The sequence below is a fragment of the Mustela putorius genome, unplaced genomic scaffold (genome assembly GCF_011764305.1).
Source record: "Mustela putorius furo isolate JIRA1106 unplaced genomic scaffold, ASM1176430v1.1 tig00003834_pilon_pilon_pilon, whole genome shotgun sequence".
Lineage (NCBI taxonomy): Eukaryota > Metazoa > Chordata > Mammalia > Carnivora > Mustelidae > Mustela > Mustela putorius.
The window spans coordinates 21,130,658-21,155,940 of NW_025421987.1; the positions used below are offsets into that span (position 1 = coordinate 21,130,658).

Below are 25,283 nucleotides of genomic sequence, written 5' to 3' on the forward strand. Positions count from 1 at the left end.
AGTTTAACTCTTCTCACACTCTCTACAGTGGTGTCACTTCGTACAGGTTGAGTTTAGGCCCACAAGACTGCCCTCACCACACTTCAGAAGCCAATTACAAGTCCATGTTTGTCACCTTGCTTCTAATCAATGAAATGTAAGAGGTTCCCATGATGCACTTGTTGGTTTTGATTTGCTAGAGCAGCTCACAGAACTCAGAGAAACATATACTTGCATTTACCAATTCTATTAAAGAATATGTTAAAGGATACAGATGAATATCCAGATGGAAAAGATGCAAGGTATATGGGAAAAGGGCACAGAACCTCCATGCACTCTGGGCATGTCACTCTCTCCCATCTTCTCTATGTGTTCACCAATCCAGAAACTCTCTGACCTATCCTTCTGGATTTTTATGGAGGCTTTATTATATAGACATGCTTGATTAAATTGTTGGCTATTGGCAGTTGTTAAATCTTCAGCCCCTCATACCTCCCTAGAGGTTTAGAGGGTGAGACTAAAAGTTCTAACCTTCTGGTCACATGTTGGTTCCTCTGGAAATCAGTGCCCACCCTTAGTAGTTGTTCAAAAGTCCACCTCATTCGTGTAACAAAAGATGCCTTTGTTACTCTCATCTCTTAGGAAATCTCAAAGTTTTTGGAGCCCTGTGAGACCACAATTGCTGTGTAGTAACCTTCATTAACAGATTATTTTTCCTTCTTTAGGAGTTTATCTACAACCCTTCTAACAAGGGAAAAAAACCTTTCTCATATTTATAAATTGTTGGCAAAAAGTTTATTATTTTTTTTTCCAAATAAAGCCTCTGGCCTCTAACATTTCCATCTGTTCTAACATATGAGAGTTGTAGGTTGCTTGAGCTGTTCGTTATCCAGAATTTAAAAAAAAAAAAAATATTTATTTATTTTAGAGAGAGAAAGGATGAATTGGGGGAGGAAGAAAGGGAGAGAGAGAATCTCAGGTGGACTCCCCACTGTGCGGGGAGCCCAATGTAAGGCTCCATCCCATGACCCTGAGATCATGACCTGAGTTGAAACCAAGAGTCGGACACAACTGACTGAGCCATCCCACCAGAATTTTTGAATGTTAGTTGCAATGAGCTTTTTTACACTGAAAAGTTCTTTGCTTGACCTACCTTTTAATTAAGGTAGCATTCATTCATTCACTATTTTTAATATATTTTGAGAACATACTTTCTAGTTGTGCTATATATAAACAAAATGAATGTAATATAAACCATGTTTTCAAGCAGCTGAAAATTTATTGCTTGGGAAAAACAGGAAGGAATTCCATGGGAAGTCAGTGAAAGTTTTAGAGATTATATAAACTTTGAAGTAGGTCTAGAAGGATAAATGGAAGTTTGATCAAAAGAAAACGAGAAAATAATTATGTAAGCATTGGAACTTGCCAAGAAAGAATTTTAACTCCTTGACTTGAGAGTTAATTACACACATTGTCTCATTCTATAAGGAGCAGAGAGAGGTATTACTGATTGACAGCATTTGATCAGGGAAGAATCTCTGTAAGTGATGTAGGGATCTTATAGGAATTAGATCTCACTGAATCATGGGAGCAGTTAAACAGTCTATAAAAGTTGTATGTAATTGTGCCCCTACTTCTGGTGTGGGACCTGAAGTTTGCCAGGACTAGTAACTAGCATACAAGGTGGGGGAGAACAAAGACACACCACAACCCAGAAGGACAGAAGAACCACATCTTTCTATCACCAGAAACTGTAAAGGTCTCCTGTCACCCCAAGCATCTGATCTTAATGATGTGGATGGTCTGCAGAATAGCTGGCACGTTTGGAGATGGAGCTGCATAGGAACGTGGTCTAGAATTCAGAGAAGCTGAGGGAAGATCCCATGATTGCTGGAGGAGCTATCCCACCCCACCTACAAGTTGAGCCACTGGATCTACAACGACATGGGTGTACACGAGGTGATATGTTCATTTCAGGGAATTTTGACAGTTACAGAGGCATGTGTAACCCATAACCCTATCAAAATATAGAACATTTCTAACATGCCAGGAAGATTTCTGATGCTTCCTTAGAATCCATTAGCTTCCCTCATCAAAGGCAACCACTGTTCTGACTTCTCTCACTATAGATTAGCTTTGCCTGTTCTCAAACTATGAAAATGTAATCAAACAACATGCATTCTTTCTTTATATGGAACTTTTTCTCTCAGCATAACATTTTTGAAATGTATTCATGAGGTGTGAAAGAAATCATTATTTTGGGACTAAATCTTGCTCTCTGGATAAGAACATTTACTCAGAAGTGCTTGAAGAAGCCTTGAGGCCACTGTCTTATCTCTGTTAGAGCAGCCTCCTCAGGGAAACCTTTTTATCAGAATCTTGACTTTTTCAACCCTAACAAGGCTCAAATTACTGAATTTTTGGTTGATTTAGATTATAATCCACAGGTTGAGGGCCTTCTTTAGCAGACTTGTATTCCTTCCATCTTGTCTTCCAAATCCAAAGATCTTTTCTGAGCCTTCTCACATTAACACGCACTAACATTGTGAGATTTTCTTCTGGTCACCTTTGAGTTATATAAGCTTTGGGTAGCATGTGGTCTGTCTTCCAAGATATCATAAAACAATGATTTTATTAAATTATATCCCATGCCATAATAAGGGTTACTGGCTATATTAATCTGGGTTCTCCAGAAAAACATAGGATGTGTGCATATATACAGAAAGAGGGATTTTTTTTTAATTTTTATTTTTTTTATTTTTTAAAGAAATTGGCTCACACGATTATGGAGGCTGGCAAATTCAAATTCTGTAGGATGAGTGAGCACACTGGAGATCCAGAGAAGATTTGATGCCGTGGTTCAAGTCTGAATAATACCAGCTGATAGAATTCTGTTCAAGGGAGGTCAGTCTTCTATTCAGGCCTTCAGCTGTGACTGACTGGATGAGACCCAAACACATTATGGAGTGCATTCTGCTTTACTCAAAGTTCACTGATTTAAATTTAATTTTATCCAAAAATACCACCAAAGAAACATCCAGAATACTGCTTAACCAAATATCTAGGCATAACCGCCGAGTCAAGTTGACACATAAAATTAACACTTGGGCTTTGTAGCCAGTAGTGATTTGTTTGAATATTCTCTCCATTGCCGGCTTACTAAGCCAGTTCCACATTTTAGATTCTGCTAAAGCAAGTCCACATTTGGTGCCAATTCAGTTTAAGTGAAGATAATTTTTGTTCTAATATAACAGAAAGAAATAGACTCAAAATAGTGACTTAAATAAGTAAAAGCCTGACTAGGTTTCTCAGGGTTCTGGCAACCATTTGATTGCCAGACTCCACAATCATCAGGGACCCAGTCCCCAACTTTCTTCCACCTCATGGTCCAGGGTGGCTATTCCAGCTCTTGTGTTTATTCTGCATTGCAACTAGTAGGAAGGGACAAAAGAACATACCTTATATTACTTCCACTCACATCTCATGGTTAGACTTAGTTATATGACTACCTTTGGTGAAAGGCAGTTTAGGAAATTAGCCTTAGCTATATACCATTAAAAATCACATTACTACAGAAGGAATTGAGAACTGGTATTGAGGAAAAATTAGAAGTGTTTATCAAAAATTGGAAATCCCTTGATCGGATAACACTGGAAGATGCAAAGGAGATTTACAAGAAAATCCTTTAGCAAGAAAACCAATTTGAAAAATTTTACAATAGTCAAGATTAGGTAACAAAGGCATTAAGGAAATAAATGATAGGGAAATAAGGACATGTGGTTAGATTGGCAAGATAATTTCAATGGGGAATTAGTAGAACTTGGTGATGTATTTGCTCTGGAGTGGGAAGGAGAAGAAAGTGTCAAGGATAACACCTTGAATAACAGCATGAGCTGTAGAGCTCTACTGTCTGAATTTGATTCTTGGTTTGTATATTTCCTGAGTGGCCTTGTAGTAGTTGCTTAACTCTCTTGCCTTGGTTTTCTCATCTGCAAAGTGGGAATAATAACTAATGTTTGAAAACTTGAGTGAGATAACATGTAAAACACCCAACTTTAGGAAGAAAAAATAAACCAAGGAGGGGACCTAGCTGGCTCATTTGGTGTAGCATACAACTCTTGAGCTCAGAGTTGTAGATTTGAGTTCCATGTTGGGTGGAGAGATTACTTAAAAATAAATTTTTTAAAAAGATTTATTTATTTATTTATTTGACAGAAATCACAAGTAGGCAGAGAGGCAGGCAGAGAGAGAGGAGGAAGCAGGCTCCCTGCTGAGCAGAGAGCCCTATGCGGGGCTTGATCCCAGGACCCTGGAATCATGACCTGACCCGAAGGCAGCGGCTTTAACCCACTGAGCCACCCAGGTGCCCCTAAAAATAAAATCTTAAAGGAAAAAAAAAAAAAACCCTAAGGATAAAATTCTTGGGAAGACTGATAGACTGATATTTAATGGATAGGAGGAAGAGGAAAGGTGGTTAAGGAGGCTAAAGGGGAACTTCAGAGAAGGAGGTGTGAACAAAGGAAGAGTAGTGTCCAGAAACCACAGTGGGAGAATGTTTCTTGAGGTTGAGGATGAAAGAATCAAATAGTATAGTTAGATGAGGGCTGAAGATGAAACTTTTGGGCTGGTTTTATACTCATTTTACTCAAACAATACTCAGAATTCGGTTAAATGAATTGCCAGATGATTTGGAGTTTGGAATAATTACCAAATTACTCCAAATTATTTGGAATTTTAATGGAGGTTCTCGGAGGTTCTAACAGTCAAGTGTAGTTTGTTTAAATTCTTTAAAACTATGATTTAGATGTCAGTCTGTGGTGAAGAGGTTCAAATTATGTCTCAGCATGGGGTATTTGCTTTCATTTACCTCATCATAAATGCTCTATCATTGGAACAGATGAAGATTGTGTATGCCATAAAGGGAGCAGGTAGCCAAGATTCTCAGGTCATAGTGTCAGACCTAGTAATTCTTCAGTTTCTTTACGTTAAAAGAGCCTGTAAGTATATAGTTACTCCATACCTTCCGTGTTTGGGACAGTTGGGATGATTAAATGTATGCATGTGGCATCCTCTTTATTCTTGGCCTAAATTCCATACCTATTTTAGCAGTGGTAACATTGCTTCAGGATATATAGCAGTGGTAAAGCTTGCAGTCCTTTTCCTGGTATACAAAGCTGCATTAATTAGCTTTGTAACTTTGAGTAAGTCACTGAGTCTTTGTGACCACCGTCCATTTGATAAATTGGGTCAGACTATTTACCCTCTTCACCTCATAAGGTTTTATTAAGACTCCATGTGTGAGGTGCTCTTTAAATTAAGTACCAAATAAACATAAGATAATATGACTAATTAGACTGATAGCTTGTCCTTCACCTGGCTAATATAGGAATCGCATCTCATTTGATTCCTGGACCAAATCCATATTCCTGTTGAAACAGGAGTCTTCTATTTTATTTGAAAGAAAAAGTAAAAATTTCTTCCTGGGAGAACATGTGCTGTGTGTGCAGTGTTCTCCGGAGGCATTTAACCTTTTCATTTGGGGATTTAGTTTGTCATTTGAGTAGTTAAGATACAAAGACTGCCAGTACTTTTCATACGTCTTTCACATTAATTATAGAAATGTTTTTCTTTTCTATGTAACTTGAAAGTAACCTTATGAAGTAGCCTTATATATAAAACCTTTGAAATACTAATTGAATATTAAATGGTTACAAGGGACCAATTGCAGGATTGATGCTTTTCTGCCCACTTTAAATTTTTTCATGTTACTATAGTCTCAGTTGGCTTTTAAAAAAATATTTAATACTAGAGTTTCTAAGATGAAGGGAACAAGATTGAGAATACTGTGGCAATGAAGGAATCTTTAAGTCTGTTTCACTTGATTGCTTCTCCATATTTACATCTGAAGAAAAGGAAGCTATTGCCTTAATGCTTTAATGTTGCTAGAAGGGACTTTAGGAAAGATGAAGAATAAATATATTAATCACTAACAAGTGATAGTTAGCTGTAATCTTAATTTTTCAAAAGTGTAGACATCTATGATTGCTTTACTTCTGCACCAGAAATTGTTGTAGGAGGGGCAGTGACTGTAACTTCAAACATGTTACAAGGAAGACATAAAAAGATGTTGTTTAGGGATGCCTAGGTGGCTCAGTGGGTTAAAGCCTCTGCCTTCAGCTCAGGTCATGATCCAAGGGTCCTGCGATCGAGCCCCTCATCGGGCTCTCTGCTCGGCAGGGAGCCTGCTTCCCCCTCTCTCTCTGCCTGCCTTTCTGGCTATTTGTGATCTCTGTCTGACCTGTGATCTCTGTCTGTGAAATAAATAAAATCTTTAAAAAAGTTAAAAAAAAAAAAAAGATGTTATTTATCTCCTGATATGTAAGTAAATCATGAGGAATTAAAGGGGGAAAGAATCACTTTCTGTTTTGGTCAAAAGATGGCACTATTGCTGTGCTGATTGTTTTCTTTTGCAGTTTTGTTCAATCTTTTTAAATATAGAAAACAGTTAAAATTAGTGATCTAATTAACACTGACCCTCCCAACAGAATGCCACATTACTAATCAAGGATCAGAAGAATATACCAGAAAAATGGAATTTATATTTTTAGAATGTGTTAGGTTGTTTTAGAAGCTATTTAAATAACATTTTCTGAGATTCAGAGATTTACCTTAGGAACAACAGGACACCCTGCATCATGTTATCAATTTTGGTTAAGTTTGAAATACCTTTAGTTTGGAACCTTGATAGCTACCAGGGTTTCAAGATGTTTTAGTTTTAGTTTTAGTTTTAGTGTTTTTTTTTTTTTCTCCTTTTTCTAGTTTTTTAAAGTCCTTGAACTTGTTTTCATTAAGGTGGTAATACTTTTATCCTTCAAGGTATTAAGGCCAGGTAATCATTTTTTTCCCCCTCAACGATTATACTTTACTTATTGATAGCTGGTAAACTATGTGGACCAGGTTGGACATGGAAAGGTGGTCTCCCTTCTTGTGCTGGGAGTGCCAGCAACTTCTTATTTCTAAGCTGGTACCTTAAATGGCTCTTGGGGCTTAATTCTTTGTTTTTCTTTGAGCAGATCTTTTAAGGGTGGAGCAATTCAGGGAAAAGCACTGAACAGAATGACACACTCCTTTAAAAAGAGGCTTTATTATTGATTATACAAAGTATTCTTTAACACATACAAAATAAATAAATTAAAAATACAAACATACGAGTCTCAAAACACTTTTTGGGGGGAAGAAGGTGGAATCCTCGGTCCATTGAAAGAACACAAAATAATCCAGTATTTTTTGCTGACTCTGTACTAGAATAGGAGTACCCTGACGGACTCCTGCAAACAGACTGCGGATTTACCTATCTGGTGCTTTTTAAAGTTAAGATTTAAATGGTTTACTTTTAAAAGTAATTAAGCTTTCATCAGTTAATTATGTGACTAGTTTATCATGTAGATACAAGACAAGATCAAGTTTATGTCGTTTGCACTGTAACTCATTTGAAGCTAAAATACCAGTCCATAATCTTATTCAGAATGTTTGAGGCCAGATATGTTTCAGTTTTTTTTTTTTTCTTTTTTCTTAAAGGTACTGTAGTAGATATTTGGTATACTTCCCCCAGTAGGGTCTGAGGCAGCAACCTGTCATCCAACCTCTGTCATTTCAACCTCTGAATAGTTACCTCACATGGGCTAAGTCTTGACCATAAATAACCTCACATCAATTTAGGTCAGATTTTGAGGCCAGTGAGTCTGCCACAGACTTAAGAAAAAAAAAAACTAGGTTGCAGAGCTTTTGGATTTTACAAAGACATGTAAGAGATAATAGAACTGAAGTCTTATTGCAGTCGACTCTGTGAACTGTCCGAAATCCACTAAGGTTTTCTGTTTGTAAATGGGAAATTTTAATTTATTCTATTTAATGGTTTCTTTTTTAAGAGTATGTTTAATTGGGGTACCTGGGTGATTCAGTCATTAAGCGACTGACTTCAGCTCAGGTCATTATCCCAGCGTCTTGGGATCCAGCCCCTCATCAGGCTTCCTGCTCAGCTGGGAGCCTGCTTCTCCCTCTCCAGCTCCCCCGAGCTTATGTTCCCTCTCTTACCATCTCTCGTAAGTAAATAAAATCTTTTAAAAAAATAGAATATGTTTATTTTGTGTTTAAGGTGGTTCAAGCACAAAATGCATTTCAGCCTATTCTATAATAACACTGAAAGACAACCAAAGATTTGGAGAAATTTGTATGGCCAGTTTCTACCATAAAGCAACAGGCTATCCAGTGTAAGTTCTGTGGCAAAGAAAGTCATCATTCTTTTTCTGTTAGGAATCCTTGAGGTAAAAGCATTTCCCACTTTATTTTATGCTGTACTGCTAATCAATACCAGCTTTATTTCCTACAGCATGTTGTGAGATAGAATCTTATTTCAAATTTAAAGTAGGGTTAATCCTCCGACTTGGGTAAGGGGTTTCTGAGGGGAATATATGTTTCAGTTAATGATACAAGGATGGTGTTAAGTGACAAATCTGCCTCCTTTATAGAAGTACTTCCCCTGGTTCTGCGTTATAGTGAATTCAATAATAAATAAAATATATATATTATATATAAAATACAAGATAATGTCTAATAATTTCTACTTCAGTTTAAGGTATTACCACCTAATCTGATCAAATGAATACTTTTGCTCTATCTATTGTAGTTAGTCGTGACATCTTTTTCTGCCTTCTGCTGGCAAGTATGATTAGAATGCTTTGCTGACTGACCATCTCTCTAGCATCTGTTACAATTCAGTAACAAATAATGCCAGTCTTAATACAACTTGGTTTGTAGTAATTTCATGTAGTATAGGTAGGTTATAGCATAGGTGAAAATAATCCTATAACTCAGGTTCTTGTTAAACTATGAAATTTATAGTTATTGAGAAGCCAATGACTTTCTCCAAGTCATTTGGAGAAAGTTAGCAGAGGATACCATTATGCCAAATGGATGTTGCTTAGTTATGTAGTTTTCTTTCCTATTAAAAAAAAAGAAGAAGAAATTTGCATAATAGAGAAATTTACATAAATATAGAGAGAACCCTTTTTGCCTTCTACCAGACCTCAGATCCATTGCATCTTATTTTTCTTTTCTAATCCCGACTTATATTTTTATATGGTCAATACCACAACTTTTCCACCTTCCTTTGTATTATTCAAGTCTCTCTGGCTTCTAATTTTTTTTTCCCTTTCCAGAATTTTAAATTTCTTACTGGGCTTGTTAAGACCTATTAAGTGGTATCTTTATTCTGATTATAATCACTTCTGTCCTGAAGCATCACACCCTTCTCACATCCTCCTACCTAACTGTTCTAAAATATATATATATATATATATATTCATATTATATTACATATTACATATATATACAGTCTTTTTGTGATTCAGATGAAATAATAATTACTTCATTCTTATGGGCTGTTTCAAAGTATGCATGAATTATAGAAGCAGATGATTTATCCTAGACACTACTAGTAGTGTCTAGTAGTTTACCTACTACTAGTAGGTAAAGTAGTGTATATTTATGTACTTATATTTTAGAAATGTATTAATTTTCACTTAATATTATAAAACACATACTAAATTATCTTTTACTTTATTGGAATGCCAATGCTAGAAGTATTGGTTTTTAAATCATTGAACTAATCTATAAACACTCTAGCCTTAACTAAAACTAAGTTACCTGTTGCCATTTATGTGTCAAAACTAAAGAAACTATTATATGCATTGATAAAAGATAATTAGAAAGATATCTTTATACTTTCTAATAATTCTCAGAACCCTAGGAGTACTTCACATGCCTGTTTTCCTTGATCTATGAATACAAAATTTTGATATTTATTTTTTAAAGAATTTATTCATTCATTTGAGAGAGAGAGCACAGGCAGAGGGAGGAGGAGAAGCAAACTCCCTGCTGAACTGAGAGCCCGATGTGGGGCTCAATCCCAGGACCTGGAGCTTTTGACCTGAGCCAAAGGCAGATGCCCAACCATCTGAGCCACCCAGGTGCCCCCAAATTATGGTATTTTTCAAATCTATAACTGCTATAAGCAAAAGGACAAAAAAAATGGTGTTTAAACAACAATCACCAGCAGCAAACAACCACCATTTGTTAGGAATCCCTAACATTTTTGTGCTAGGGTGTTGAGATTAACCCAGTGAGTAACAAAGCCTTTGTGTTGCCACATACAATTTTCTTGTTTAGAAATTAATGTGACCAGTTAAGTTATACCAACCTAATTTTAGAAACATAAATTATGAATGTTGGAATAAAAACAAACCAGGAGAATTAGCCAAAACATAAAAATTAATTTAATTTCCATCAAGCCAGGAACATATTGTTTGTAAATGATGAGCCTTCTGTGTACTTTTGTGTAACTGTAATAGGAAAGAATCGTATTTATTTGATTAGGTATTGGCTTTGCTACCTGTGGAAGTAAGAGCAAAATAAGTCCTTTTAGCGGGGATTTAAAAAAGCTGTATTCAAACTGCATACATCCCCTACACAGTAATCACAGTTTTTCAAGGAATATTCTGTACCCAGATGCCTGGGTGGCTCAGTGGGTTAAAGCCTCTACCTTCGGGGGGCGCCTGGGTGGCTCAGTGGGTTAAAGCCTCTGCCTTAGGCTCAGGTCATGAACTCATGGTCCTGGGATCAAGCCCCGCATCTGGCTCTCTGCTCAGCAGGGAGCCTGCTTCCTCCCCTCCTCTCTCTACCTGCCTCTCTGCCTACTTCTGATCTCTATCTGTCAAATAAATAAATAAAATCTTAAAAAAAAAAAAAAAAGCCTCTACCTTCGGTTCAGGTCATGATCTCTGGGTCTTGGGATCTAGCCTCGCATTGGGCTCTCTGCTCAGCGGGGAGCCCGCTTCCCCCTCTCACTCTCTGCCTGCCTTTCTGCCTACTTGTGATCTCTGTCAAATAAGTAAATAAAATCTTAAAAAAAAAAAAAGAATATTTTGTACCCATTGCTATAATCCGAAATGAGTGTAGTTGTAATTTACACAATTTTAGCAAAATCTTCTGATGCCTTAGTATGTTAGGTGTAAATAAAAAAACCATCCCAGTTGTGTATTAATTTCCTATTGCTGCTATAATAAGTTACAACAAAGTTAGTGGCTTAAAGTAGCACAAGTTTATTTATCTTACACTTCTGGAGGTTCTAAGTTCAAAATTAAGGTCCTGGCAGAGCGCAGTTCCTTCTGGATGCTCTAGATGGGGGCTATAGACTGAATATTTGTATCCTCCCAAAATTTATGTTAAAATCCTCTTTGCAAAGATGGTGGTTTTAGGTGGTAGGCCTTTCGGGGTGATTAGGTGATTAGGGTTGAGTCCTCATGAATGGAATTAGTGCCCTTATAAAAGAAAACCCAGAGAGTTCCCTCACCCCTTCTGCCATGTGGGGACACAAAGGCCATCAGTGGACCAGGCAGCGGGTCCTCACCAGGCACCTGCTGGTACCTTGATCTTGGACTTTCCAGCCTTCAGAACTGTGAGAAATAAATGTTTATTGTTCATGCCCCTCAGTCCATGGTGTTTTTGTTATAGCAGCCCAAAGGGATTAAGATGGAGAATTGTTTCCTTACCTAAACTGATTTTCAGAAGCAGTTCAGATTCCTTGCCTTTGGTCTTTGGCCAACAGTCCTGTCACTCTTGCCTTAGCTTCAGTCATCACCTCTTTCTCTGACTCTCCTGTCTCACTTTTTGATTTGTAAGTAGGGATCTTTGGGGTTATATTGGGCATACCCAGATAATCCAATTTAGTGTTCCTATCTCAGGTTCCTTAATTTAATCACTTCTTCAAATACCCTTTTGCCATGTAATGTGACATGTTTAAAGGTACTGGGGATCAGGATATGGCCAAATTTGGGGGGGCCATTATTCTTCCTACCACAGGCTAGTCACAAATGTGAACCCATGAATGGTTCACATCTCTGCTGTTTAGATAGGAGCCTTTTTTTCTTTTTGTGGGGCAATATTTAGGGAACGGTGAAAAGTAAGATACATATAAACAAAACATTTTTTTAGAGATTGCCAACAAACACTGAAGGTTAAGTCGGCTTTTGGTGGTAGGCACTTCCCCAAATATTTTTTACAATAAATGAATACATGAGAAATTCTGAATACCTTTAAATTTTAGTCATTTGGAACCTCAGGCAATAAGTTTTCTAGAGAGTTAATCCCTTAAGTGTAAAAGAAACCCAAAAGTTAACAACAGTGTCTGTGGGAACATTTTTGATATTTATCCTACTGTCATGGCTCCCCTTTAATTTGTGTTATCATAGAAATACATCATATGGGAAAAAAGTGAAAATATAAATGAACTTTGAGTTAAAAGAGATTTACTCCTGCCACTCCCCACTCTTTCCCTAGTCTTATTTCTCATAGGCAACCACTTCTAATTATTTGTTCTTTACCTATTCTGCCTGTTGCTCCCAAACTTCTAACTTAGTATGTTTATCTTGTTTTTTTTTTTTTTTAAGTTTATCAACTTTAGACATTGACTACTGACTTCTTCCTGGGCTTCTCTCACCTAGGCCATCCTTAACCTCCTCACCCCACTCTGCACCCTGAGTTCTTAGTACCCTGTTCTCAGTCTCTTCCTCATTCAGTTCAGAGATTTAGCATTGCATGCTTAGATTTACACTTCTTATTCTGTTAGCGGAAGGGTCTCTGAACACATTTCCGACTTTATTCTTTTTGAAATAGTGAGGCCACTATCTCTTAGTTTCTCTTTTTGTGATGTAAGAATATCTGTAGGCCCACCCCGCCTTCCATTTCTCCCTCCCCACTTCCCGGTGATTGACAACTGCACCTCTCCTGTCTGGTCCACAGTTTTCTTTCTGAGATGTACAGATATGTTCTGAAGCATTACTAAGGTCAGTCTGGTGGAATGTTTCTGAACACTGAAGACCAATAATGAGTATATATTTAAATCTGTAAATACTGTTCGCTGCAGAATGGACGGATAACCTTAGAATTGCATTTCCTTTTCTATTGGTTCAGTGTTAACGATCGAGTGCTAGAAGGAAAATGTTCGTACAGTCACATTTGGTGGGAAAATCCCTTTCTCTCCTCTTTTTCTCCCTTCCCCCAGCCCCAGCCCAGTTGCATATACCAAATCTTCAAGGTTTTCTCACTTTTCAGTCATTTCATCTCTTCTGTCCCTTCTCACTTCCTTCTAAATATCTACCTCATTCTAACCTGGAGTAGTTACCCTCTGGGGCTCCTGAGTAGTTATCATTCTGGGATTTCACTCCCTCCACTGCTTTCCTATGTTGCATTTACGAAATTCAGTATCACATTTCTCCCCTTTCTTGATTTACCTTCTCATTTTGCTAGAGGTAACATTTCTGAGTCATCAGATATCTGAACGTTTCCGTATTTCTCCTATATATTTATTTGACAGTTTGGCAGTAAATAGCATCAACTTTAAATTGCCTTTTTCCCAGGATTTCAAGTGAGCTATGCCATTGATGCCAGTCTGTTTCCTGGAGCCTTATTGGTGACCCATTTTTCTTTCCGAAGGCTTTTAGCATCTTTGGTTCTTGAAGTTCTAAGGTTTAATAATAATGTATCTAAGTATGGATGTTTTTCATTCATAATAAAATTGACATGTTTACAGTGTTAATATGAGACCTTCTATACCCCTTCCTTTTAACTTTCTGATCTCATCTCATTCTTCCACCCCGTTGCTCACTTTGCTCCAGACACACTGGCTCTTTTTTCCTCGAATGTGCCTCAGGGTTATTGCACTGGTTATTTCTTTTGTGTGGAATGCTCTTGCCTCCAACATCTGCATGGCCACTTCCTTACCTCCCAGGTCTTTGTTCAAATGTCATTTCCTGAATGTCATCCTATTCAAACTACCCCATGTAAAATTGTAATCTTCCTCCTGCTCCCATCCAAGCTCTTCTAATCCTGCTATCTTGATTTAATTTTCTTCACAAACCTATTAGTAAATAAAAAATATATAAACTATGATATTATAAAGATATATTTGGTCTTTGTTACTGGATCCAGGCCAGAGGTCCTAAAACCCTAATAATTACCTAAGTGGTAAGAGGGATGGAAACATGTTTTATTATAATACTTGCTTTTTGTTAGTATGAAAGGAGCAGCGTTTGTTATTGATAAAAGCTTTTGTCAACCACACTTTAGTTTATGTCAGTGAGATGGCTTTTGGAAAGCCTCTAAGGGTGTCAAGGGAACCAACCATATGACTAGAGGATTGGAGCTTTCAGAACCCCCTCCAGAGAGATTGAGTGAAAACACCAATGGCTTATGTTTTAATCATTATGCCTACTTAATGAAGCCTCCATAAAAAACCCTCACTGAAGGGATATGGAGAGCTCCCAGGTTGGCGAGGAGGTGCTGGTGAGGAGGTACTGGGAGGGTGGCATGCCCGGAAAGGACACAGCAGGTCTGCACCCCTTTTCCCATACTTTGTTTTATGCATTCCATCTGGCTAATCCTGAATTGTATCAGTAATCTAATAAGTAAACTCTTTTCCTGAGTTCTTTGAGCCATTTTAGAAAATTGCTGAAACCAAGGACAGGGGTTGTAGGAACCCTTAATTTATGGCAGGTCAGTCAGAAGTACCAGAGGCCTAGACTTCCAGTTGGCATCTGAAGGGCAGCCTTAGCCCTTAACCTTGGAATCTGATACTAACTCCAGGTGAATAGCATCAGAATTGAGGTAAATTGTTGGACTTGCAGTCAGTGTTTTCAGAGAATTGAGGGGAGGATTGTCTGATAGGGGAAAAATATACAAACATACATACATACATGTGTGTATTATGTATGTGTTTACACACACACACAAGTTGTCCTTTGGTGTATATATACTTTGTACTAGTTTTCTAGGACTACCATAAATTGCCATAGACAGAGTGGCTTAAATGACAGAAGTTATTTTCTCACAGTTCTGGAGGTTAGAAGTCTGTGAGCAAGATCGCCAGGGTTGGTTTCTTCAGGCCTCTCTGGTTGGCTGGTAGATATCTGTCGTCTCCCTGCGTCGTCTTATGGTCTTCCCTCTATAACTCCGTGACCAAATTTCCTCTTCTTATAAGGACACACCAGTTATGTTAGAGTAGGACCCAGCCTGTTTTAACTTAATTGCCTCTTTAGAGATCTATTTTCCAAATACTATTAGATTTTGAACTCTTGGGGGTTAGGATTTCAGCAAATGAATTTGGAGGGAAGGGACACAATTTAGCTCATGACTAACTTACTGTCATTACTATTATTATTATTATTATTTTATATATTCTCTGTCCCCGAGCTAGAATGGTAGCTTCATGATGGCAAGGAGTTTTTGTTGTTGTGTTGTTTTTAAAGATTTTTTTGTTTGTTTTTACTGTTATACATTTCTTAAGCATTTATCACCCAAAATTATCTGACAGTCCTTGGTTGTACATTTTTATTTAATGGGGCAGTAAAATACTAGGAGTTTTATTTTAGAAGTTTAAAGGTGGGATTTTTTTGCCCAATGATGTCACTTTATGATGAGCTGGCAGTTACCCCAGAGGCTCCTTTCAAGGGAGAATGTGGAGGACTTTGGTTTCAGGGGCAAATGCTGGCAGTGGCTGACTTAGGTCTACTCAGATAATTTATTCAACTTTCTTAGATAAAAACCTTCCAGACTTTTTACCTGGCTGCCTGACTTGCCATACATGGGTGTATGGAATCCATGGTTTCTTATATATGCTCTGAATTAATATCCTTGTTTTCACTTTTTACTCCCATCACATTATAGCTGGCATTTCCAGTTCCCAAACTCTGTAGTCCCCAGGTCAAATTATGCTCCCTGTGGCTGTTGTCCTCGCCATGAGAGGCTCTCTCCTCTCTCTTGATCTGCTACTACTCCTCCATCTGCATATTATCTTTCAGAAATATGTTGAAATCTGTTATCAGTTAATAAGTCTATCCTATTTACTTTTTATTTTGAGTTGATACTTAAAAATATATGTATGTATTTTTCACCTTGTGTTTCAGGGTGTCTGAGGATATTTGAGGAACGAAAAGTTTTTCATCGGTTTGTCTCTTTTTTTTTTTTGTCAGTTTGTTTGTCTTAAATTAGGATTCCTCAATCCTTTAGTAATTGGACATAGGGAATAGAATTTGAACTTATTTTGATAATGTGTATCTTCATTATAAATATCTGTTACTGGCATGTGCTCTAGATTGTTAAAATACAAAGATGAGACATGGGATTGGCTGTATACTTAAGTCCAGTAGAGGTTTTAGAATATGGACTCTTTAAACAAAAACCTTGAGTAGTAATTGTTTAGGGGTTATCACCACACCAGCAGGACTAAAACTTATTGTTTTTTCTCTCAGTAGATTACCTTGTCTCCCACTCCACTCTTATTATCAAGGCTTTCTTTCTATCATGAACTTTATTTACCTTAAAACATCCTAGTTCCCTCTTCATGCTTCCATGTTGTTTCAGATGAAGTGCTGGAACCCCATCTGTTATGAAGCTCACTCTTCCATTTGCTGTCTAAAGTCCTAGATTTGTTCTTCTCCTGGATCTGCATTTACAAATATGTTCAAGTCTTCCTCAAAAACAACAACAGCAACAACATCAACAAAAAAAGCCAAAACAGACAAACAAAAATACCTTTCTTTCCATCTTTTCCTAAAGCTACACTTTCATCAGGTGAAGCCCTCATTACTTCCTGAGTTTTGTCTCCCTTTAAATGTAGGTATTCTCTTAGTGTCTTCCTTTAGTCCATATTTCCTTGCTCTTTTCCAGGGAAATCCTATTTACGCCCATGACTTTAGCTATCACTGAACCTTAGCTGCTTTCCTGAAGTTCAGGTGTTCTTCCCACCTACTCATTAGGACCACTCAGTATATTCAAAGACAAACCCATTAATCATGTTCCACCCTCATCCTCCTAGCCTTAACAAACAAACAAAAAAGAACCAGCCAAACACATTCTCTGTTTTTCCCATGTTGATTGAAGTCATTGTTGACTTCAATGTTGATTGTTTCAAGTCACATTAGAAAGAAATAGTTGTAAGGCTAGAAAACACCCACAGTTATTGCAGCCTAAGTCACAGTAAAGTTATTTTCAAGTATAAGCTTCCTTGCCCTCTGACCTTATATTTTCCTTTTCCTAAATCTAACCAAACTTCTCCATTTTTCTGATTACACACAGGTCTGCAATTAAGGCCTTACGCCCTGGAGGGTTGCTTGTGTACTCTACATGCACACTTTCCAAGGCAGAAAATCAAGATGTCATCAGTGAAATTTTAAACTCCTACACGAACATCATGCCTGTGGACATTAAGGAAATGGCAAGGACTTGCTCCCAAGATTTCACATTTGCTCCCACTGGCCAGGACTGTGGACTCTTAGTGATTCCAGAGAAGGGTAAAGCCTGGGGCCCAATGTATGTAGCCAAATTGAAGAAATCATGGATTACATGAAATTGGTGATATGCATTTTGTAAGTCATGACAGTGTTGTATTATTATATTTATATTTCTGGGTTCTTGAGGTGTTAACATTTAAATAAATGTGGAGTCATTTTCCCTGGGTCTGTTTGGAATCCTGTTTACTTAATACTTGGCATCTCAGAATCTAGGCTTGAGGATTTTCCAGTTGTATTTTTTTTCCTAGAAGTGTATCTATAGCACTGTTTTCAGGTGTTGCAGATGGTGTTTGTTCTGAATAATAAATCTGCCTTTAGTTGGCATTTTGTAGTTAAATTAATCAGAATATGTGGTTTTATGCATACTATGTTTAGGGATACATTGTATCCATGATGTTGGTGTTTTGAACCTTTAAAAATGCACATTTGGCTGTCCCTGTTATAATTTTTCACCTTATCAAATATACGGATTCTTTCAGAATCCACCCCCCACATTTTTCTGTAAGAACTGATTAGTATTCTGAGACTAACTTCTTAAACGGCACTATTTTGAGTTCTAGAAAATAGGTTTCTTATTTGCCACATTGTTTTCCACTAAGGACTATCTTCTGTTTACTGCAAAGGTCAGTGACTCTATTGACACCAGCTTTATTTCTCCACTTTTTTTGTATTCACAAATACAAATTGAAAGGGTAAATTATGTTGAAAGGCTGTTAGAACAGCAGATTCACATGCACAAGTTTGACTTTCGACATTCAGCTTGTAGAATAATGGAGTCTATCCAGCAGGCTATAAAGCAAGTACTTGAAACAAAACCAGAATGATTAATAACTGCAATAACTGAACTATATTTGGAGAGTTTTGTTACATAATTGCAGTCATAATGAGCACTACAGAATCTGATTATCTTACAGTTGTAATCTGGAGGGGCTTTTTATTTCACTCCGTTATGAAATGTTATATGAGAGTATGATGTCACGTATTAATGCACAAGAGGGAGATGCTTAATGAGAGTGGATTATACTATTACCAAAACCCAATACCATTTACTGTATGGCTCTCCCTGTTTACATATATCCTGGAATATTGTGTACATTTTTGTTTATGTACTTAGGGTTTTAGCTTCAGGTTTGGATCATGTTTTTTCCTCTAGAAATTGCTTCACTTAGAGTCCAAAGGTACTTTACCAACTATTAAGAAAAACTATGCAGCACACTTCAAAAAATAGTTATCTATTTGAAAATTAACTTAAAAAAAAAACTAAAGAAATAGAAAATTCTGCTGAAGCTGAATCCTTTTGAATTTGTTTACTATATTCTGCATATTTAAACTAGAGACTCATCTCCTGGACTGGTTTTTTTTTACCCCCCCCCCCAAGCATATATAGCCAGTTTCTTATAGTTGGGAAAGAAAAAGCTGGATCTCTTGGACTCAATGAAATATTTTGGATTAAGACAGAAAATTAAAGATTCTGGAAAATGTATTTTTTAATTTACTTTAAGTTTGTATTTGTTGGCTTATTTATTCAGTTGAAAAACCTTGCCTTCATGGGACGCCTGGGTGGCTCAGTGGGTTAAGTTATCTGCTTCCAGCTCAGGTCATGATCCCAGGGTCCTGGGATCAAGTCCCATGTCAGGCTCTCTGCTTAGTGGGTGCTTGCTTCTCCCTCTTCTCCCTGCTCATGCTGTCTTCTCACTATCTCTCTCTCTCTCTCTCACTCTCTCTCTCAAATAAATAAATAGAATCTCTAAAAAAATAAAAATAAATAAAACCTTGTCTTCAGATACTGTAGTTAAAAAGTGCGTTTATTCTGTGTAGGTTAATCACAAAGTAAATTTTCACAGTGCACTTTGTTGAATGTCATTATTTTTCCAACGTGCTGCCATGAAGTCTAATCTGAATACTCAATGTGCCATTGGATTTGACCTTCCTATGATTACGGAAAAATGCAAATATAGATACATATATAGCTTACTTTATTGTTGACATTAATTATAATGAAACAGCTGGCATTTATGGAGCCTTAAGTATTTGGTTAATTTCTTTATATATATGTTGTCTTTCTTGATCTTTAAAACAACTTGAGTATTATAACTGCCTTTTGTGAATGAGAAAACCCTAGCTCAGTGCTGTTTGTAGCTTGCCAGGGCTACACTGGGAAGTAAAGGGTGGAGCTGAGATTAAAACTAACTGGAGTCAGTCCAGGACCTTCTCCGTAGACTGTGCTGTCTCACAAAATGGAGATTATAGGAACCCCCAAGATTACAGCTGGTCCTTATTCTCCATCCCTCAGGTTTTCACTTGTATGCAATTCTTTAGTCACAGAGCATCAAAGGTCTAATCAACACTTGGTGGGGGGGGACTGCAGGATTTCAGAGTGTGTTCTAAACTATTTCTTGTGCAATACCCAGAAATCTCCCATGGAGGTGCTCTGTGCCTTCCTGTTCTTTGCAGATTTTGAACTGAAGAATAGAAATTTGGAGCAGCCTTGCAATGTCAATTGAAAAGCAAAGAGTAATTGATATTACTTTCTGTGGCATTGAGTTACTTTCAAAATAGCTTTATAAAAATTTAGGTTGCTTACCAACACATTAACTTCTCTCTGCCTTCAGCGCGCTGAATAGCCACTGGTTTCAGAAATAGACTATGAATAAATGTAATGCATTTAAATGGTTTATACTGAATTTTTAAAGCATTTGATATTATCTGTGGTTTGAAATCAAGGTGGCCTATAGTCCTTTATCCTATTATATGTATCCGTATAGCCTCATATCCAAGATTGCATGTTACTCCCTTAGCAGTGTTGTGAAAAATATCCTTTTATACAATGTGAGTAGGTATAAAATAATAGGTACCAGAACACTTGCTACATGACTAAGTAAAGTAATCACAAATGTAATGGGCCCTCATCCAAGAAGGCCTTATACCTGAAAGATAAGGATCAGATGATCTGCATAGGCTGATGCAACTTGTTTGGAATACAAAGAGAAAATTGGAACCAATAGCAACAGTTTTATTAGATGCAAAGAAGTCCTTTGATGCAGTTGAATGGAACTACTTGTATTATGTGTTAGGTAAATTTGACTTTGGGGACAAATATAACAGATAGCACAACCCATTTATATGGTTCAAATCAATGGTTTACAATCTCCCTTTCCTTGCCTTATTGCTGCACTGGGGAGTAAGGATGGTACCCATTACTGATGTTACTTTTCAGGCTGACATTGGGTTACAATATCATCCAGATCCCATGGGTATCTGAAGGATATTCAGATGAAGGTTCACAAATTAACTAATGTCTGCTGATAACCTACTACTTGTGCTGAAAGCCCTAATGGCATCTGTCCTGAAAACATTAAAAGTCATGTCAGTATTTGGAATGGCTTCATGCTGCAAAGTCACGGGAGAGAATCAGAAATACTACCTTAACAGAATAGTTTCTATTAATATTACTTATTGTGTGGCATTTAAAATAAGATGAAAATTTAACAAGAATTGATTTGGGATTCTCATTAGGGAATGATTAAATAATAGAATGAAAACAAAGACAAATTTTAAAAATTGACCTATAATTCAATGCTCAGATTTTTAAAAAATAGGTTTCACTAAATCTAAGGAGGAAGAAAGCTGGGCAAAGCATATACTTCTTTAAAATTTAATTAGCTCAATCAAATATTAACTCCATACCTTTCTATAACTTTTCACAAATGAAGAAAGTAATTTATTTCCTTAGTCATGTGAGATCATGTAGTCATGTTGAAACTGGGTGAAAGCATATGCTACCTTAGAAAAAGGACTTTTTTCCTCACTGGAAGCTATTTGATGGCATACGTCATGACTCAATTAAGCTTGCTGTGGCTTGTCAAAGGGATTTTCTGCTGCATGTTGCTATGGAAGAGCCTATTACACACAAATAACTGCATAACCTAGCAGAATCAACAGAGACTAAAAACATACCTTATTGGAAAATAAGGAGCAGGACCCAGCTTCTTCCTAGTTCTTAAAAACATATAGGAGTACCATTGAAGGTATTAATAAGAATGGACAAAGTTAAGAGGTCTTAGCACTGGTGATAGAAAAGGGGACTGAATATTCCAGCTTTTAATTACTAAGTTATAGTGTGAGCTTGTAGTTCATAACTGCAACTCTTTTTTTAAAAACAGTAGTCTTTTTTTTTTTTTTTTTTAATATTCATCTACTTGATAGCATAAGAGATCACACAAGCCGGGGGGAGGGGGCGGCAGCAGGCAGAAGAAAAGGGAAAAGCATGCTCTCCGCAAAGTAGGGAGCCCAATGTGGGACTCGATCCCAGGACCATGAGATCATGACCTGAGATGAAAGCAGACACTCAGCTAACAGAGCCACCAAGTGCCCCATAACTGCAACTCTTAAGAAAAAGGAAAAGGGGACATGATGGTGGCAATAAGCTCTAATGCTACTGGAAATTGTTCCATATGACATAGCCATGAATAGCCAACTAGTCATACCACATTTCCACAGGTAGATATCCTTCTTGACTTGATTATAAAAATACCTCAGCTTAAGTCCTTAATTATAATAAATGTGTTTAATAAACAGAGCAGACTATATAAACTACCCATGTTTTATTAAAAGAAATGTTTGCTTTTGTCATATATTCTAGCACAGATAATCTCTGTTAAATATTCTGTATGACGCTATAGCTGTGCCCATGTTATTTTCAACTGCCTTGTTAACCTGGCCATACAGAGTTAACCAGATTCCCTTCATACCCCACAGTATCGAGTTGGGTGAAGCAAGTTGATGGAGTTTCACAAGAGGTGATTGTGAACCAGGAGAATGGTTCGGAAGAGGTTTAAGTAGGATCTGGAATATCACTCTGGGGTAAGGTCCAGATTGAGTCAGTCAAACATGTTTGCAAGTAAAGGACACTCCAGTAGGCCTAAAGGGCTGCAGGATACACTGCCAGGAAGCACATCAGTTTATGTGTTCGTCTATCTGGTCACACCCTCTGCATTCACTGAGGACTTCAGTGTCTAGCTCATATTTTCTCCATTGGAACTCCTGACAAAGGCTGGATTCAACACTTTTCTGGAAAGCCCATCCAATATCCTACCCTTCTGATTCTTTTACTGACTCTCTCAATGGCTTTTGTCTTCACTGTATACAGTATCCCACATTCTTGGACATTTCCTAGAACTTGGTGTTAGCTAGAAGCACGAGCTTTCTACATGATGGCAGTGTTTTATCTGCCATGTGCAATATGAAGAATATGCTAGCCATGTTTGGCTACTTAGCACTTTAAATGTGGCTAGTGTAACAGAGGAACATAATTTATATTTTAATTAATTTAACTATAAATAGCCACCAGTCGCTTTTGGCTACCATATCAGATAGCACAGATCTAGAATTTCTCTACTTAGGAAAAGTTAATCTCAGTATCTTCTATCCTTTCAGGTCTCTTACTCATTAACACTGCAGTCCGATCTTGACACCTGTAGTTTTTAAACCTTCTTTCCTCGGAGGCTGTCCACTCCTCTTGCGGTCTCTTCCTTATCTGTCCTCAATCCTGTGGTGAATGCCTTAAAACTTTTTTTCTGACACTGATATTATCTCCTCATACTTTTGGATTCTATGGCATCTAACATTTAAATCAGCCTACTAGTTCCTGCATCTACCTCTGTCATACCTGGATGGCTGAGCATTGTTTGGAAAAAAAGAAAACCAAATAGGAGTGCGGACTGATGTCACTACATATTCGTACACCTGTGCAGGTTGATTTCACAGCAGATTTATGTTCCCCTGCCTCCTGTAAGACCTTTGCACCGCTCAATCACTTTGGCCATTCTTTGGCCAGCTTTTTTCTCCATTCCCATTAGTGACTTTTCCAAACCTCCACAATTTTCTACAACTGTCCTATATAAACACCCTCCTCTTTTCTGTCAGAAGATGCTCCTGTCTCTTAGTTTCTTGAGAAAATTATGGCCATCAGAGTGAATGTCTTCCATCTTTCCTCATGCATACTCCTCTTCATTTTATTTAGAAGCAACACCGTCCATCTGGCCTTAAAAAGCTGGACAGCTGGAAGCCACATTCAAAATTTCTCTTTTCTGTTTTTCACTCTCACCTCTAGCTAATAACCAAGTCTTAACCTTTTTTTATTGTTTTCTCTTAATACCATTGGTGTTGCCTTAGTTAAGGCTACCTGTACTGATGAATTTTCTCCCCAATTCATCTTACTACCTCCTGCCTCACACTTCACAATTCACACACTACATTGCTGCTGAAGTACTGTTCCCACAATAAAATCCTATTCCATTACCCTGCTTAAAATTCTTCGGTGGTCTTTAAAAAAAAGGAAGAGGGTGTGCCTGGATGGTAGAGTCAGTTAAGCTTCCAGCTCTGGTTTCAGCTCAGGTCCTGATCTCAGAGTTGTGAGATTGAACCCTAAGTTGGGCTCTGTGCTCAGCATGGAGTCTGCTTGAGATTCTCTCTCTCCCTCTGCCCCTCCTGCTCATGCTCTCTCTCTCTTTTCCTCTTTCTCTCAAATAAAAATCTTTAAAAAAAAAAAAAATTCTTCAGTGGCTCCCTATTGCCTACAGGATAAAATCTGAGCCCTTAGTATTTCATGCTAGGTCCTTTTGTTTTGAGATCTGTCTCTCTCTCTCTCATTCTCACTCTCTTTCACACACACACACACACACACACACACAGACATACACACACACAATTACATCCTGGTTAACTTTACCAAAATTTGAATATTCATGTTGAGGAATCCCAATACCACAATGTATATGAAGTGTCCCAGCTTATTGTTTGGGATATCCTTTAAATAACTTGCCAGTGTCCCCACTCTATAATTAGCTAGAATTGTACTAGAGAACGTGATTTTTTTTTTCAAAGTGATCTAGATTTTTAAGAATATAGTTTCTTGTTCGTATGCTCTTATCTGAAAACAATAAAGGCATATTTTAGGCTGCAATACTAGGTTTTTCCATAGTGAATTGAAATAATAGATCATTTTCAAAAGCTTGTGCATTGGACTGAGAGATGTAAATTAAATAGAGAATCCACTATATTATGAGCATGCTTAGGCATGCATACAGTGTGGGAAAATTTTAAAATGAAATAGGCTCAATAATAAGGTTGGAATGCCAATGGATAAATCCATAATTGTCTTCTAGAGGATACTTCAAACCTACAAGGAATATCCAAGGGCAGAACAGCAGATGAGAGTGTCTTAAAATAGAAAAAGAAATTGTACTTCAGCACATCAAGGACAGTCAAAAAATAGATTATATTAAAGTGGCACTTGCAGAAACTATAGAAAAATCTTATTCTCTATAAACTTACCAGTTACTCCAGAGTGTTGTGTTTTTTATTATTTATTTATTATTATTATTTTTTAAATATGATTTGGAGCTCCTTCTGCCTTTAACTTTATCTGGGACATTATATAGGTCTCTTACTTTGTCAATCTTGGTTGCCTGATTTTTAGAGTAAAATAGATTATCTCTAAGGGAAGTGAATGTGTTTTGAGCCATTACAATATTGCAGGCACTGTTCTAAGTATTTACATACTTGTTATTATATTTGGTCTAGTTATAAAGTTCTCCGACCTGAAACTGAGATTGAGGTAAAAGGCTAATATTGTGTACTAAAGTCAAGAGAGAAAATAGATGGTAGTGAACCAGTATAATCTAAGAGGAGTTGATAAATAGAAAAGTGAGACCTGAGTAGGCAGAGTGTCGACAAGGGAGCCGCCAGCGGGGGAGCCTGGCTGAAGAGGACAACTGCCCATGTTAATTCATATTTTTGGCAGTTATATTCATTTTGCTAAATTGGCATTTCTGTTAAGCTAAGATGCCAGAAAGCCTGGTTGTTTCTATTTCTTTTCCATTGAAAACCAAAGCATAT

General features: G+C 37.3%; 1 protein-coding gene across 1 annotated transcript in view; it reads left to right on the forward strand.

Moving 5' to 3' along the window:
* Positions 1–17,552, forward strand: part of NSUN3 (NOP2/Sun RNA methyltransferase 3) — a 54,107-nt gene extending 36,555 nt beyond the window's left edge. Inside the window, exon 6 of the mRNA XM_004773014.3 lies at positions 17,170–17,552. Within this exon, the coding sequence (XP_004773071.1) occupies positions 17,170–17,440 (271 nt within the window). The 3' untranslated portion in view covers positions 17,441–17,552. The remainder of the gene's footprint in view (positions 1–17,169) is intronic.
* The last annotated feature ends 7,731 nt before the right edge of the window (positions 17,553–25,283 follow it).